General features: G+C 39.4%; 1 protein-coding gene across 1 annotated transcript in view; it reads right to left on the bottom strand.

The window, feature by feature from the left end:
• The window catches only part of patj (PATJ crumbs cell polarity complex component), a 137,855-nt gene that overhangs the window by 96,015 nt on the left and 23,581 nt on the right, over positions 1-18,259 (bottom strand). Inside the window, exons 18-20 of the mRNA XM_034703343.1 lie at positions 15,637-15,816; positions 2,963-3,172; positions 2,779-2,853 (exon numbers count right to left, since the gene is read on the bottom strand). Of these exons, the coding sequence (XP_034559234.1) occupies positions 2,779-2,853; positions 2,963-3,172; positions 15,637-15,816 (465 nt within the window). The remainder of the gene's footprint in view (positions 1-2,778; positions 2,854-2,962; positions 3,173-15,636; positions 15,817-18,259) is intronic.

The raw sequence follows: 18,259 nt of genomic DNA on the forward strand, positions 1-18,259 counted from the left end.
CTGCACCAAACAGGAAGCAGCAGAAAGTCTCTTCTTTGTGGATGCTTGAAAAGAATCTGGGTTTGTGTTGTCTTATTAAAACCTGCACAGAACTGAAACCACATTCAGGGCAGATTTAATGTCCCCTCACCTCCTCTAGCTCTGTTCCAATACTGATGATTCATTGTTTTTTACTGTAAAGAGAAAGAAAACATAAAGTGAAGAGAGGATTTATTTTATGAACCATGAACTCTTTGAAAGAAGCAGCAGAGCTCCTCGACCTTCCGCAGCTCCACAGTACTGCAGTAGTACTCATTGAAAGTACTGCAGTAGTACTTGTTTAAAGTACTGCAGTACACAGTGTACTGATGCTGGAGGACCAAAGTGTCCTCAGAGTACCCCCCCCCCCCTCTCTCCTCCCCCTGACTCACTTAAAGAGAGAGATGCTGCTGGTTGAGCTGATAGAGCACTTTATAGCATCCAGTCGTCCCGCTGACTCAGCAGCTTCTCAGAGACAGAGCGAGGGAGAGAGAGATTAAGGAGAGGGTGAGAGAAGGTGAATGAGAGGAGAGGGGAGGAGATGAAAGAGGAGAGGAGGGAGAGGAGAGAACAAGAGAAAAGACGACAGAGATGAAATGAAAGAAGAAAGAAAACGGGACTTCCTGAAGAGAAATGTGTCTGGAGAAGCGATCAGCGAAAAGACGACGCAAAAAAACGATCAACACGTTTCAGGAGTGGAGCGGCTGGATGTTGTTTGGTGCAACACGGAGGAAACAAAGGATGAACAGTTATTCCTAAATTTTATGGAAACAGAGATTAAAAGAAGAAAACATTCTCTGTCCATCAAAGAGGAGACCTGAGTCCACCCGCACAAGCGCTGACATAGCTCTGGCATGTACACTCGTGGCACCTTTTTAAAGTGTGCTCCTGCAAAGCTGACCACAGTGCAGCATGAATGGCCTGTCTTTAAACACAGATCCACTAACAGCCACTCAGATGACACTTCTTTATTACACTTTAACTTAATATTTTCAACAGAGAGGTGAAACATACCACTTTAAACCACAGCAGCGCCCTATGTGAGGTCATTAGATGCAGCTCCCATGGCTTTTGGGGAAACCCTGCAGCTTGTTGGTATCTTAAAAAATCCCCAAACACTGCACAAACCGCTTCTTTCCATGATGGATCTTAAAACTTCTGAAAGTTTAGATTACCTGAAGAAGGTTCGGTTGCTTGATAACAGAGGCCACACCTCCACTGCCTCCAAAGCAGCGTGGATAAAGAACGAAAGCAGCACATTTTTAGACATAACACCAGAGCCAATGTGAGTTCACCTTCAAACTGAATGAACAGGTTGAGTTAGGTAAAGTCTGGTAGTTTTAAAGTGAAATATTGGGGCTGGTGAATAATGCAGCTGGGACCCTGAAGTTCCTCCAAAGGTTCCTGGACTCTGGGGAAAGTTCCTGGGGTTAAAACCTGGCTTGAATACAGCAATGACGTTTACGCATTAAAGTCATTAAAGCTAATGAAGCTTTTAGCTGCGTGTAACCTTCTTCATTAGCACATGAAACTGATGAGTGCTGATCTGAGTGAAAGCTGTGCCATGTGGTCTGCTGTACAGATTCAATACATGCTCAGAGGGAGATTTTGGGTTTATAACGTTGGTATCTGACAGCTCAGCTCATCTTTAACCCAAGACAGTGTTCAGCTCTCTCTGTGTCTCTGAGATCTTCATCAGCTCCCTTCAGACTAATTGAACCATTTAGATTTTCTCCTCTTTCACATTATTCACTCTCTCTCCCTTCCTCTCTGACTCACCCCTGTTCAGTCCATTTCTCTTCTTTTACCGCATCTTAATATGTCTCCTCTCTCTAAATCCTCCTCACTCATGTCAGCTCAGTTCTTCTTATCGATCCTGAGATCAGATGGCAAACTAAACGTTTGAAAAAAATGTAAATAAATATTTGTAGAAAGACAGGAATTGATTCATACTGCAGTAAAACAAGACAAACAGTGATGTAAGTGGTAGGAGATCGTCCTGTGATCAGGTTTCATTTACAGTGTGAGCGTCTTTTACTCGTTTGTTCTGTAGATTTGAACCTCAAAGAAGAGAGAGATGAAAATAGTCGGATGAAGAAGGATTTTTGTCATGCTCGTCTTTTTGGAAAAGAGCAAAATAATACAAAAGCTGTTTGATAATTTAGTTTGAATGACATCTCTGCGGGCGTGTTTCTTCGGTTCAGAAACACAAATATTTTCCAAAACCTCCTTTCCAATCTTCCAAACTTCTCTAGACCTGAAAAGTACTAAAATCTATCTCTGTAATTTTCCAGACTGCTGAGGAACCCTGATTATTTCACCTCCCATAAGTCCCTGAGGTGACTCAGAGTACAAGATACTGAGGTCAAGTTTTATGCTCAGACCTGTGTTTTAGTTTAATCAGGGGAAAAAAGCAGCTTTTGATTTTACTGTATTATAAGTAACTGGACATATTAGTCTTATCTTCATGTCTTAAGATCTTGATGATAACACAGATAAGATAAGACTAAGGAATATTTCAGTTACCTTAAAAGCAACATAAAAATATCTGTCTGTATAGATCTGTGGATTTTACAGCTTCCACTCACCTGGAAACATAAAGAGCCTAAAGAAATGATGTTTAAAACTCAGAGAATCAAGATATCCATACAAACGAAAGACAAACACACCAGAGCGGGAACCTCCACAGTTACGAAAACAAGTTAAGTTTTTGTTTGAAACATGTTCAGCCTCTCTCTTCTCTCTCGTGTGTGTGTTTACCTTTGGTACTGGCAGGTGTGTGATGTTTGGAGACTCCTGGCTGCTGTGCTCTGTCCTCCTGTCTGCTCCCTCCACCTGCAGAAACACAAACAGAACTTGGATCAGACTCACGACCACACACCGCTCAGTCCAACCATCACACTGATCTTTCTCTGAGAATGAAATGAAAACCCTGAAAACGTACCACCAGAGGTTTTCGGATACCAAGGCGGACGGTCCCAGGCGGGGCGGACTTCAGGACCTCCACAGCCTCGCTCAGAGTCAGCATGTCCACCTGAGTCTGGTTCACTGACACCAGCTGGTCTCCGGGAAGCAGACCTCCATGGCGCTCTGCTGGACTGCCGGGAACCAGGGAACGGATCACCATCACACAGCGACCCGGGTCCACAGGGTCCTAAAGAACAGACATCATAACTACCATGAACACACAGACCATGACCACACAGATCATGTCTTTATTCAGAGAGGATAGGACAGTGTATACAGCAGGAAACAGGGAGAGAGAGTGACATCCTGCAAGGGACCAGAGGTTGGAATTGAACCCAGGCCACCTGCTTCCAGGACTACAGCCTCTGTACATGAAGCCCATGATTAAACCACAAGGCTGAACTGGCAACCCCATACCTTAAGTTAATTGTTGAATTTATCTTATGTACACATTAATTCTTTCAGAAAATGATTCAGTTTGATAAAGTAATATGACGGGGCACTGGTGGCCTAGCAGTCTAAGTGCCCCACATACAGAGGCTATAGCCCTCGTCGCAGAGGTCGCAGGTTCGATTACCGGCTGCAACCATGTACTGCATGTCTTCCCCCACTCTCTACTCCCCATGAATCCTGTCTCTCTTCATCTGTCCTGTCAAAAAATAAATAAGTACAAAAAAAAAGATTATGGAGCAGAAACATAAAAGGAAAGAGAATAAACTCATTAATTCTAATTACCCAGCTGTTCTAAATACTTGACTCTGATTGGTCTTAACTGCATAACAACAGTGAATTATTCTCAACACCCAAAGCAACGCAAAGGATGACCTGATCACATGTTACATGCATCAATCTGCAGAAAGAAGAATAGAACGGAACAGAGCAAAGCAGAATAGAATGCCAAGACTCATGTAAGTCAATAACAGCTGTGATTAATTCTAAACAACAAAAGTGACACCAGGGACCTATACATTATCCTCCAACATATCCATAATGCAAAGATTTAATTCCTAAATAAAAAACAATGAGGGATTACTAGAGTCAAATGCACTTACTTTAATCTTTTATTCTGCACACAGTGAATATTTATTCACGGTGGTTTTTGAAGTTCACTTTCTAAAGGTCTTTGCAGAACAAAGGCAACACAAATAAATGGCACAAATTGCGAATAATCTGGAGGCTACTTTTGACACTTTTTGACATTGTTTTCAGGGTTTCTTGCTTTTAAGATGACAAAAGATTGAAGCATTGTCTAAAAGTGTCCCCTGTAAATTCCCCTTTGTTTGAGTGATGGAGATGATCTTATAGAAACAGTCTGCAAACTTCTAAGCTTTTGTGCCTGTGAAGAAAATCTGTCACAGAAGAGTGTGTTCAGAGTCCAACAATGACTTCTCAGGGAAGACACTGGACCAAAAATAACAAGTACGTGTTGAAACCTGTCAGAGTGTGAGTCAGGGTTACTCAAAGATTTCTGCTCAGCTGTAAACAACAGAAACATGAATAATGCCTTTCCTCTTCCTCTGCCTAAAAAAGAGACTGAGGTTCAGTCAGGAGGTGGAAGACATGGCGACACACCGACGTCTCAGAGAGACAGGCAGGGGGAGACAGAGACCAGAAAAATGTCAGAAAATCAGTCTGAACAAACACAAAAACACACAAACACACAGAAGGGAGATCGAGGGAGTAGGACGCTTCACTTCATAATCACATTAACTAACAGTGAGGAGGTCAAAGGTCACAGCACCCGGACAAGTGAATAAAAGAGACGCTGCAGAGACGATCAAACTTTAGGAGTCAAATCTGATCAGTCAGCAGAGAGAGGAGGGGGGCTGTAAAGGGTTTAAAAAGACTTTAACAGGACCATTTCATGCTCTGACAGAGACACTGAGTTCTGATGTGAACTTCTGGAGTCAGCAGCTCAGATTTTTAACAACACGACAGAAAAGGAACCGTCGATTTCCCAACAATGCCTCTGTAGTTTAAAATTAAATCTGAAATCACAGTGTGCTGAAGTTTCAGGGACGTCAGTGTGAGTCTGTGGTGAGGCTGTGGAGTTTAGCTGCACACCATCAATCATCCGCACGGCACAGTGAGGATGAAACATCTCCACACAAACCCTTCACTGTTTGTACCTCACTTTAAAATAATGTCATCACTCTCTTCTGTGTGCAGGCTGAGCGTCTGTTACAGGCTGTGACGGCTGAAATCTCAACATGGAGATGAACTGGAATAAAAGTTTGTGTTCGCATAAACCAAGACAAAATGTAGACGTTTGATTATAACATCTGTATCTTTCTTGTATTAACGTATTGTAAACACTGCTCTGTACGCAGGGATCCCTCATCGTCCTCAGCTCTCTTTTTTACTTTTTTTTCTTTGGTTAAGGTTTTTTTTTTCATCTGAATTCAGAGATTTCAGGAAATATTCAAGATATTAAGAGCTGAGTGAAGCCACCAGATTAGCAGTTATAATTTAAAACACTATTTTTCAATCTGTGAAATATATGAATATTTTTATTGAGGGTCAAACAGATGGCTGACAGACATATGAGTGGCTGAAAACTTCACCACAATAATATTTAGTTATTTTCCTATGCATTTAAAGACTTCTAGAGTGTGTGGGATTAGAAAAGAGATTTAAAATGATCTTGTTTTTATAAAAGAAGTAACTTACAATAGAACGACTGGTTCACCTGCCAGCCAACAAAGCTTTGACAGACATTCTGTAAATATGGTTTTAATGTTAATCTGAACAGAAAAAATGTCTTATTTAATTGATTTTATTCAAAATAACAAGTTTAATGTTTTACTCTGAGATGCAGCTGAGAGGAAGTTAAAAATCAAAGTAGAACATTCTGTAAAAATACCAAAGTAAAGTGCAAACCAAGGTTATTATAGTTTTGCATTTTTCATTAGTTTTTATTTTTATTTCGTTTTGACTTTTTGTTTTCAATTTCAGTTTAGTTTTAATTAGTTTTTGAAGCGGGTTTGCTAGTTTAGTTTAGTTTCTATTTTTTGAAAATACTTAGTTTTAGTTTAGTTTTTATTAGTTTCAGTATTAGTTTTAGTCTTTTTTGCCTGTGTGCCTGGCCGGGGGTTAGCTTCTGTTTCAGGGTAAGGGGCCTGGCCGCTCTCTCTTGCCTTGACAAGGTATGCTAGGTTAGCCGTCTTGTGTGAGCTTTTCAAATGGACTTTAAGATTAGTGGGATTTTCCCCCTTGAGAAACATATTTTCAACATATTTTATCACCTTCCATTGCAAGGCACTTACTCCTATCAGAGACAGTCATATTCAAAGTAATCCCAAATGGGGCTCTGCCGCTTTCTCCTGACTTTCGCTGCCATTAACGCTCTGCAGGCAAAGTGTGGACGTGTGCCTGCTTGTGCGAATGAGCCAACTGAAGTGAAACTGGCAGAAAACAAACAAAAAATTCATATCCTAAAAAATAGGGAATACTGGTGGATACTCTGTAGGATAGTACTCTCCCTGGGGTGTCGGTCAGAACACACTGGACAGGAGACAGGAGGGAGCTTTAACCGTTTAGTGAATATTCTCCTTGTACAGCACAACAGTACAGCAGACCCAATGAGGCCACAGAGGAATAGGTATGAGTGTGGTCGGAAACACATCAAATAAATACACAAACATAAGGGTGATGGTCACAATATGGACACTTAGGCTAGCATTACTGACCCTCTATAGTGTTAAATAATATGGTGACTCACTGATACATCTTTAACAATAAAATAAGCAATGAACAATAATCATTGATACAGAGATAATGATTCAGATGCTACCACTACAAGTATACTAATAATCATATCACTCTAATACCACTGCCACCAATTAACCATTAACACTTATAATGATAAATGAACAGAACAGGATCATATGGATGATTCATAATATGAGATGACGCATGCGCTCATGGCGTCTATTTTCTCTCTCGGGAGTTTTAACACACGTGAATGCTTATGGACAGGAAAAGTCAGTTCTCCGTCTCATTATACTTACTTGTTGGGCATTCACACAGGAATGGTTATAAACAGGGCAGGTAGTCGGAGCGAGAGAGTTCGTCTCAATTTAATCCCCCTGCAGTTCTGCCTCGCTGTGAGTGCGCGCGCCCGTCAGCTGCAGGCTCCGTTCGGCGCGCTCCCGCGCAGATGCAGAGAGCAGAGAGCAGAGACGTCCATCCGATCAGTCTCTGACTTTATTACATATCCACTCAAAATACTGAGTTTAAGACGAAAACTAAAGACATGTTCTCTATCATTTTAGTTTATTTTAGTTAGTTTTGTAAACTCACAATACAGTTTCAGTTAGTTTTCGTTTTTTTGTGAAGCCTCGTTTTTATTTTTATTTCAGTTAACGAAAATGTTTTTTCACCTCTCGTTTTCGTTATTTCGTTAGTTTTCGTTAACTATAATAACCTTGGTGCAAACACCTGAAAGTTAAACTTTAGAACAGCACTTCAAAACATGAGTTTTGGAAAACACTGCACAGATTCAAATTCAATACATTTGGCTGTTATGTGTTTACGAACAGTTATTAATTTATAAGAAACCTTCCTCAAATTCCAAAAAATGCGCCGCTCCACTTTGAACATACATAAATTAACAGCCATAAAGGTTTTCATATAACATACTTAATTCTGTTCGAGGTGGCGTTTCTTCAGACGTCACCATTAATAGTATTTAGTGATTAGCGTCTCCATTTCAAAAACAATTCAACTGAGTTCTCTCCCTGAAATCTCCTGGAAGGGTTTGAAGAGAAACGCACAGATCTGTGAAATAAAGTTCATCCATAAGTTTGATTGTTTCTGATCCGAGTGGGAGGATCAGCTTTTGTTATAAGTTTAGAACAAGTTGTAAAAACAGAAGTTTGGATGTAATTTATTCTGCCAGAACTTTTCCACAAACACAGACGGAGAACTTTGACTGGACTGTGTCCCGTCGTCCACAACATGAACTCCACAAACAAACAGCCTCGTCTCGGCTCCGCCTGCTCAACCAGACCGACCAGGATCCAAACCCCTCAGAGACTCAAACACCAACTCTGAAACCCTCTCCTGGTGAGAGCGGATGTACATTTTGTAAAATTCCCCTGTGTTGAACCCTGGGCTTCGCCCGCGCTGCAGAACGAGCTGCTGTGCCAAGTTTGAGGCTGCCAGAACAAAGCCGTGCTGTATTTTTAGACCCAACAACATGGCTACAGGTGGTGAGGAGTCAGAACTCAAGTCCTCCACTCCTACAAGATCCTCCGGAAAAAGAAAGGGCCCCTGCTGTCAAAAAGTGGAGATATCAGAAATGTAGGAGAGGGGAAAAAAATAAAGAAATTAAATATGTACTTTGCCAAAAGTAGTGAAATGTTTCCACGGTTGGCTTCTCGTGTGCAGATAACAATGAGGTTTTTTTTTTATTCCGATATGTAGGTTGCAGAGTGTCTACACAAAGTTTTAAGACCTTTAGGATGCCAGATAGAATAAAACTCTGGATGATTTAATAACTCTCAAGAACACAAAGTCTTCTTTAGTGTTTTCCTGAACTCTAAACTTTATATTTCCATTTTTCAGGGCCTCAGAGGTTTTTTCATAATTAATTTACTCTTTAAGGCCAAAAGTATACAAACACTCAGTTCTGCATCACTTTTCTCTTGGTGTTAATGAAAAGGGAAAGGCCATTCTTCATGCTTTAGGAAACTTTTTATATCTAAGACAACAGATTTCTTCCAACAGTTTGTCTCGTCTTGTTTTAACATTTTCACTCACAAAGCAGCTCCATCAAGAATTTATCTTTTACCAGTTTGGTGTGGAAGACCTTGGCTGGTCTGCATAGATACCTGACCCCTGTCCCATCCACTACTGAACCAGAAAACCAGCTGAGAGTCAAACCTGATCAAACATCATGAGTATTGGACTTGATTGATGTCGTAATGTTCCCTAAAGCTGTAAATTGGCCAAACGAGGTACAGTAGACTTCAAAAACGAAGACTTTACTGTATTTAAACAGTTGTATACTACTGATGGATGTCTCTTTTTGTACTGATGTGAGGTGATAATAAATAAAGACTGATGGTCACAGTGTGTACTTCTATAATCTAGTTCATCATGTGGTCACAATGTGAAGAGAAAACTAATAAAAAGTTTCACTGAATGTGCCCTGGATTTGAGGTGTAGCTAGCCTGTGTTGCATTGTTCAAGTGAGCATGAATTCAGAACAAAAGAGTAAAGAAATTCAGCCCTCCAGATACTGTATGTCTACTAACTAAACACCTTCATTACTTGATTCATTACATCCCCCAGAGGAGCACCCATTCATCTGTTTGTGGTGAGTCTCAGTTTCACTGTAAACAGTAAATTCCACAGAGGCTTCACTTTGGCTTACTTCAGCGGTATGAACCTGAAACAGAAACTGATATTCTTGTGATTTTCTTGTAATAAACAAGTTTTAAGTTTGCTGAAGTAATAACACCATGATGCAGATTAGTCAAAAGTCAAGCTTTGTGAGGTCTGTCCTCAAGAGGAGAAGAAAACAACTTTTACAATGTTTGTTTGTTAAAAGGAGGTGGGATCCATCATTTCTGGTGCATTCCAGGAAGTCAGGAAACCTAAATGCTGATTGTCTTTAGTGATACAGCATTAAGCAGATTTGTGTCTCAGCATGAATGTCTGATCAGGAAAAGATTGTTAGCTGCTCGTGCAGATATCGGTTTATAGAGAGAAATAAATCCTCTTCAGATAACTAACGATGGAAGCCAGGATGTCATTGCGCTGGATTGTGTTCCTCCTACTTTTGCACTCCATACAAACTGTTTTTCCTGCAGACACCAAAGCCTGCTTATACCTGATTGGTCAACACTACAAGGACTACAAACAGAAACCAGAACACTTCCTGTGCTGAATACGCTGAAAAAGACCCCCAAGTGTAGATTCTGAAGTAAGCCAGAATGAAGCCTCTGTGGAACTTACTGTTTACAGTAAAACTGAGACTCACCTCAAATAGATAATCAGGCGCTCCTCTGGGGTTTGCAATGAACCAAGAAATGACAGTTTATTTTGAAGACATATCTGGAGGATGATCTCCATCTTCTTTTGATCTGAGCATACAGATCTTTCTAAAGATTCTGGTTGGACTGTGAACATTTCAGCACATGGAGGAAAAAAAGTCTTAGCTGGAAGTCATTTATCCCTAACCACTGGCTGCACCAATACCTGATGTCAGGTCACATCTCATGGTCTCTGAGATTGAGTCAAACTCACTTTAACAAAGTGTTTTTTGTCTGCTCGAGAAAAAGTCTTACATGTGTGAAGAAGGATTAAACTACCAACCTGATGAGAGTGTAACCTTCTCTACCTACTGATACAAAACTGCATAGCCTATACAAATTAATGGCAGTTCATCTGCCTACAAATTGCGCTCCCTCCAGTATTTAGAGAAAGGTACAGAATTAAAAACTAAAGTAATTAAACAATATATATCTGCTTTTTGTTTCTGTATTTTGAGGTTCTCTGTTCTGATAAGAACAGAACATTTTGGGGAAACTCGTCTTTCAGGTAGGAAACTGCTCCCATTTTTAAAGGTGTCAGTTTTTAGTGGAAACTGTGAGCCCGAGCAGAGACAGACAGGTCAGATCAGCTCTTCTCTTATTGCCTCCAACCATCTTTCACTCAACTTTGACAGCCGCAGAGTCAGTAACAGGAAACACTTTGGCAGCAACAGCAGACCGACATGCCCTTGGGCGAGAGATATAGAGGAAGGAGAGAGACAGAGAAAGAGAGAGAGAGATTTGTGAGAGAAGTTGATTCATTTTGTGGAAACTGTTGACGGGTCGGTTTGCTCTGAGGTGAACCCAACTCTCTTTTCAGATTTACTTTGTGTTTAATTCAGAAACATTTCAAAGAACCTAAATATAAATGAAATGAGTTTCATGTTTTTGGAATCTGTTATTAACAAACACAGCTTGCTGGTTGTTTAATTTTTGCTGATTTCCTGTATTTCCTCAATGATTATGCAGCTTTTGTCTAATCCAATCAACAAACATATATTTACACCCACAAAATATTTAAGGGGCAACCATTAATTACAGGAAAATCAGGTTTATTACAGAAAGAAAGGATGAAGCTGTGAAATCAACACCTGTGGCTTGATAGGTAGTGTCATTTCTGCAAAAATCAGTGTGTCATTATGTTTTATGTAAATTTCCCCGTTGTGGGACGAATAAAGGAATATTGCATCTTAACAAAAAGTCCTTAAATCCAAGAAAATATCCCTCTTAAGGGCTTTTTAAATAAAGAGTGACATCTTTTTGAATTTTCTTTCATTTTCAATTTGTCTAGTTATATATATATTTTTTTGTTTATTTCTTTTTACTGCTGTTCTCTAAGTGAAGAAAGTGGGGATGTCTCTGTGAAGTTGAGATGTTTTCTGTGTCTCACGGGAGGCAGAGGATTATCGACTGTAATAAAACAACGTCACAGATTTGAATTACGATGTCTGCTCTCCCCACATTAACAACTTAAATAAAATAAATTCTACATAGAAAACTTTTTACAACAACAGGGCTGAATGCTGATTAATATGGGTAAAACAGTGCATTATAATCTTGGATAAAACCTTTAATTTTCAGGTCTGATATGATACGGTGAGGGAAAAAGTGAAAATAGTTCCTCAGACGTCTGCGTGAGAGAGAGTCTCTCTCCATGTCTATTTCATGTTACACTGCATAGTTAAGGTCTGCACCATAACAGTTTAAGATTCAATTATGAGCAGACAATACAGGGAGGAGAAGAAAAAAAAAGAACACATATTGTACAGTAAAATGTTTTAGGCAGAACTCTGTGTTGGCTAAAAAACCAACATGATCTTTATATACACTATCAGTCAAAAGTTTGGACACACCTTCTCATTCAATGTTTTTTTTGTATTATTTTCAACATAGTAGATTAATACTGAAGACATCAAAACTATGAAATACTATAGTTTTTTTTCCATAATCTGGATTACAACAGTAGTCAAATAGGGATATCCATTGTGTACTAACACTACCTCTGAACAACACAACTGATGGTCTCAAACACATTAAGAAGGCAAGTCATTCTACAAATGAACTCTTGACAAGGCTCATGTTCATTAGAAACCATTCCAGGAGACCACTTCATGAAGCAGACTGAGAGAATACCAAGAGTGTGCAAAGCTGTCATGAAGGAAAAAGGGGGCTACTTTACAGAATCTAAAATATAAAACATATTCTGCTTTGTTTAACACTTTTTTGTTAATTAAATAATTCCTTATATGTTCTTTCATAATTTTGATGTCTTAATCTACAGTGTATAAAATAATTAAAACAAATACAAACCCTTGAATGAGAAGGTGTGTCCAAACTTTTGACTGGTAGTGTACCTTACAGGTAGTGTGCACTGTTTAGGTTTAACTCTAATATTTTTGCTCACTGTTTAGTTGTTTGTCTACTTTTTTATTAACAAAAAATATAAAAAGTTACAAAATAAAGACATCATTCAATCAATCAAAGCAGGTTTGGAGACAGGGGATACAGCAGAAAGCTGTGAGCAGAAGTGCATTCTGATGCTCTGAACTGCATTGTTTAACACTGCAATCACAATACGAGGTGTGATAAATGCATAAATGAAAGAGTGCATATTAGCTCTAACTCTGTCTCTACTTGCTGTTCTTTGGGTTTTATCCATGCCTCCAAAAAAACGTTTTTTTAACACTAAATCCATGTAGCGGTAAAAAAAAGGTCTAGCTCCGTCAGGTCTGTCCTCAAGAGGAGGATTAGTCTGGTTTAGCTTCATCTGACTGCATCAACATGAAGTGAAAGCATGAGCCTAGGCCTCCATCTGGCAGGTAACACTTACACATGCTGAGGCAGAGAGTATAGACTGTTTAATCATTTAAAATAAGATAAACTCATCGTGATGAATCTGTAATTCAGTGATATGTTCAGGGCAGTTGGCACTTTTCCGAAAGGCTGTTTTAGAGGTTAAACCTGGTCTCAGGGTAAACCTGGAGCGTGACAGTGAAACTGTTTAGAGAGCAAAAAATGAAATCGTCACAGAGGAGAGGAAAAGGAAAATATTGCATAGGGTCCTCACAAGTGTAGAAAAACCACTATGTGTGTGTGTGTGTATGTGTGTGTGTGTATATGTGTGTGTGTGTTGGTTTCAGCTGGTCTCTGAACACAGGCTGCTTTGTCCTAAACTGAGGTCTGAATCCAGGACCAGCCAGCCGTAACACGCGCGCACACGCACACACACACACACACACACACACACACACACACACACACACACACACACACACACACACACACACACACACACACACACAGAGATGATGTCATCGTAGAAGCTATAAAATGAACTAAACTGATTTATGAGGTGAAAAACGAGAGGAAGGAATCTTTTCAGAAGTTTTAAGAAATCTCCGATCTGAGAGAAAAGCTGCTTTTGGTTAGTTTCATGTGAGACACTGAGTTTACTCTCTGCAGTAGATCCAAAAATCACACATTTACACACATGCACACTTACAAAGTCCACCGTCATGAAGGACACATCACTTAAGGAGATAAGAAGAGGAGACAAGGACAGAGGAAGAAGCTCTTATGATCTTAGTTTTACAGATTAATCACCTGATCTCCTGTTTGTTAAGATAAGATATTCCTTTATCCGTCCCAGGGAATTTTACATAAAAAATAATGACACCCTGATTTTTGCAGAAATGACACTACCTATCAAGCCACAGGTGTTGATTTCACAGCTTCATCTTGACCTGCAGTATTTCACAGACAAACAGCTTACTAATGCCTGATTTTATTACTGCCTCTTCAGTATTAGACTGACCTTCTCCAGCTTTTATTTTTTATTCAAGGACCATTCAGTTGTTTTTGAGAGGGGCCTATGTCAAGAATAATATTACATCATATACCTCGTAAAGAAGCTGAAGGTGCGGTTTGGATTCTATTTCAGAAATAAGTTGTGCTGTTGTTTTTCTCTTGTTGCAGCTACTCCTATGCCTCTGATTGAGTATGTGGTGTTTTAATATATGCATCTTCTCAGTACCTTCACTCTCTGCAGACTGCTCACCATGCCGCACAAAAGAACTAACAGGCCAATTAAAAATCACATATTTCTTTGTAATAAAAAAAAAAAGGTTAGAATCATGATTTAAGTAATCTTCATGTTTAGACTGTAGCAGTGAGTGGACATTGTTTTCAAAAGCCTTGTTTTATCTCAAATTTAGCAACAGGTTTTGAATACATTTTCATGATCTCGGCAGATGTCTGTCTAACATGAGTCTGGTTCTGCTTGAGGTTTCTGCCTGTTAAAGGAAATTTGTCCTTGCCACTGTAATTTGCTTGTAAGAGGGGACTGGAACCCATGGACTAAATCACTGCATTTCCTGATTTATGAGGCGATTCTTAAGGAGCTGGTCTATTTAATGTTTTTAAAAGCAGAGTGAAGGCGTTGGTGGAAGATGCATCAGTGTGTAGAAACTTTGACTGGTGACTGTCTGTTATGTGATCCAGGACGCGTTGGCATGTTTGAAATTATGTGTTTTCATTGTATAACTTTATTGGAGCGTGCTGCTGCTGATCTCGGCCAATACCAGTACACTCTGTTAAAGATATTTTGAATCTGGTTTTCCTTGTTAAACAAAATTCAAATGAAGGGAAATTAAAATGTTAACATTTTCTGTGTCTGACTGTGTTGCTGGTGTTTTAGTTTGGTGAACATTATACACACTGAGCCACCAAATGAGTATATCTGCCTATACTTTGTGCACACATTATTCTGCACTTTTTTCCTCCCTCAAGGCCACTTTCTATTTTTATATTTGACTGAAATTTAATGGATATTTTTAAATTAAAAATGTTTTGTGATATCACGTTTCATATTTCAGATGTTGCTGTGAATCATGGGTAGTTTCAGAGGGAGTCAGGACGTCCTGTCTGGTATAAAAACATCTCCTCCATCTTTACATCTCTATCTCACTCAGGGAGGAGCGAGCAAGGGCACCCATCGCACACACACACACACACACACACACACACACACACACACACACACACACACACACACACACACACACACACAGAGGCCTCCTAGGCAGATAACGTGTGTGCAGACTGACATGGGTGTAGACCAACAGGGAGTTAACCTGAAGCTCCCCACAACGCCTCAGCTGGGTCTGACTTAGTAGGAAGGGGGGGAGGAAGAGGAGGAGGCAGAGGTCTGTGAGGTGAAGTTCTGCCTAAAGATAAAGTGCTGAAGCAGGGTGGGGAAGAGAAACACAACAGGATTTTCCCAAATTTGCTCCCCAGACGGCAAAGAGAATAACCACGAAAAAAAAGAACAAACGTGTTAAAAGTTTAGTTCAAATGATTATCTTCACTTTCATCAGACTCTCTGCTCAGGAGGAAAAATGTAACGCATCACCTCCCAACACTTACATCATCTCAGTTCATCTTGAATGTTTGATTTGTATCTGTTTCTCTCAGCAGCAGAGTAACCCCGACAGTGAGGTGGCCTTCTCTTTTATGTCTTTATACAGCGTCATTAACGGAGCTGTTTATTCTTCAGTCTGTGAGGAAACTCTGCATCACTGTGAAGAGGATCAGGAGAGAAGGAGAGATTTACCTGATAATCCAGGATGCTGAATCCAAGGCCTTTGTCTCTCTCCTTCTGGAGCTCCAACACCTGAACATTTGGAGACCACAGAGCCAGCTCCCCTTCATCGTCATCTTCATCTTCATCCTCTTCCAGCCTGAGCGAAGTCGTCTCTTCTATCGGCATCTCCACAGCAGAGAAAACCTGCTCCTGATTTAAAAAGTGACAAAACACTCTTCACACCAATTTCATAAATAGATATATACTCCATCTAGTCAATGTGAGAGCAAAGCTGCCAACAGTTATGATTGTATTAGATTATACAAATCAACTTCGGAAGGTTGGTGGTTCGATCCCAGCTCCGGCAGTCACATTCCGAAGTGTCTTTGAGCAAGACACTGAACCCCAAATTGCTCCTGCCATCAGTGAGTGAAAGGGTATGAATGGGTGAATGCAACAAGTAGTGTAAAAGCGCTTTGAGTGGTCAGTACACTCCATTTACCGTTTACCAACTGTGACGCAAAACATTTTGAGACCATGAGTGAGACGCTGAAATCAAAGTTATTAAAAACTGTGACTGAGTCGATCATATTTGTTGTTTGATAATCATGTTTGGTTATTAAAAAAAAAATCACAGGGCAGTGATGCTGATCCAGCAATTAAAGAGCTGAAGTTTCACCATTTAACACCACGCAGGCATTAAAGGTTGATATTTGGTCAAAACTGTGATTCTCCTGTTTTTTTTTAATTCCTTAAGATTTGTAATTCTAATCTGAGCAAAGTTTTAAATCTTTTATCATCTTCTATCATCTGAGATAATATTTTCATTTAGTAGGAAAACAATAGTGTAAATAATTTGATTATTTCTTTAATTTAGACTTTAGTCTCAGAGAATAAGAGATATTTACTCTGAATTTTGTTTGACAAGCAGATATGCTCTATTCTTAAAACAAGCTTCTTTCAGCCCTAGAGAGGGGAAAAAGCGCTGCATTGGAGATGGACGATGAAAAGAGGGACAGATATGGACACTGGCAGACTGTGAAATGGTTGAAAATGTTATGTCCTGATGATTGAAAATTATGTAAAACTATTGTTGTCTGAAAAAAACAAGCTTCTTTCAGCTAAGACTATTAGCAAAAGTGAAGCCTTATCTTCCCAGAAATGATTTTGAGAAAGTTATTCACATCTTGTTTGTTGGTCTCAACCAGTCAGCATTGCACCGTCTACAGGTAATCCAAAATGCAGCTCCCTGCCTGCTGACTGGAAAGAAACGGTGTGGTCACATCAGCCCTATCCTTGTATCTTTGCACTGGTTGCCTGTGAACTTTAAGATCCAGTTCAAGGTTCTATTAATTGTTTTTAAGTGTTTAAATGGTCTGGCACCATCTTATTTATCAGATCTGGTACAGCCTCACAGTACTTCCAGAGCACTTAGGTCATCAAACTAGCTGCTCCTGGCAGTACCTCAGTCCAGACTCTCTACTCGTGGGGACAGAGCCTTCTCAGTGGCGGCCCCAAAGCTGTGGAACAGCCTACCTTTCCAGGTTAGAGCTGCACAGTCTGTTGAGCACTTTAAAACACTACTGAAAGCCCATCTTTTCTCCTTGGCGTTCAGTCCCAGCTAAACAAGAATCCTTGGCTTCTTACTTTTTTGCTCTTTTATTTCCTAAATTGAGCTCTTACTTTTCTTTTATTGTTTTTATATATTGTTATATTTGTGTATGATTATATTGTATTGTAATAACTGTACAGCACTTTGGTCAACTGAGGTCGTTTTAAATGTGCTTTATAAATAAAGCTCGACTTGAAATGACTTGAATTTGTGTTTTTGTTTTTTTATTTAGAACTTTTATTCCAGAGAATTGTTGTATGTTTGTTATTTTTTTATTTAAAACTGTAATCAGTAATAATAATAAAAGTAATATTTACATTTTTTTCTTTTAACCAACTTCAACAATAAAACAACTTTCACTGCCAGGGGAAAAATAAAGAGTTCTCTGACACTATAATCTTGTAGAGTAACTGAGTTATTACTATCAAATTTACATGTCTTTTCCACTTTGAGGACCCATATATTATACAGTATTTGATTTTGTATTTTAAATCAATGGCTCTGATCTTGGTCTGTGCGATAGGACGATAGATCTGAAGGATTAAAGCCTGTTCCCGATCTGCAAATCCAGAAAGATCAAAGTATCGGCATATTTTGTTGTCAGCAGTTGAAGCGCTGTGCTCATACACAGATGCATGCGTATAATGCACATCTGGTGAATTGTTGCATGCCTACTTTTCAAAAGGGAGTTCTCTGTGTCTTGTGGTAAGTGGTGTTTCCACTAAGAATCAGCAGGCTCTCTGTGCCAGATTACACTCACTCAGTGTACTGCAAAGATGGTAAACGTAAAGACAGACCCTCACTCTGTTTTGTTTTTTTAATAACCACAAACTGAATGCTTCCTAAAAATGACTTGTTTATAATTTGAAACAAATTCAAGCTAAAGAATGTTGAATTCAGTTGGTTGTGCCTTAAAAGTTTAGTTTTGTCAGACTTTAATAATGCAAAAAGAAACAGGGATTTTTTTGAGAGAGGTGATTAAATATACAAAAGCAGAGATTCTGCTTTAAATCTTACAAGACTTTAGCAAGAACGCCCTTT

The sequence above is a fragment of the Notolabrus celidotus genome, chromosome 2 (genome assembly GCF_009762535.1).
Source record: "Notolabrus celidotus isolate fNotCel1 chromosome 2, fNotCel1.pri, whole genome shotgun sequence".
Taxonomy (NCBI): domain Eukaryota; kingdom Metazoa; phylum Chordata; class Actinopteri; order Labriformes; family Labridae; genus Notolabrus; species Notolabrus celidotus.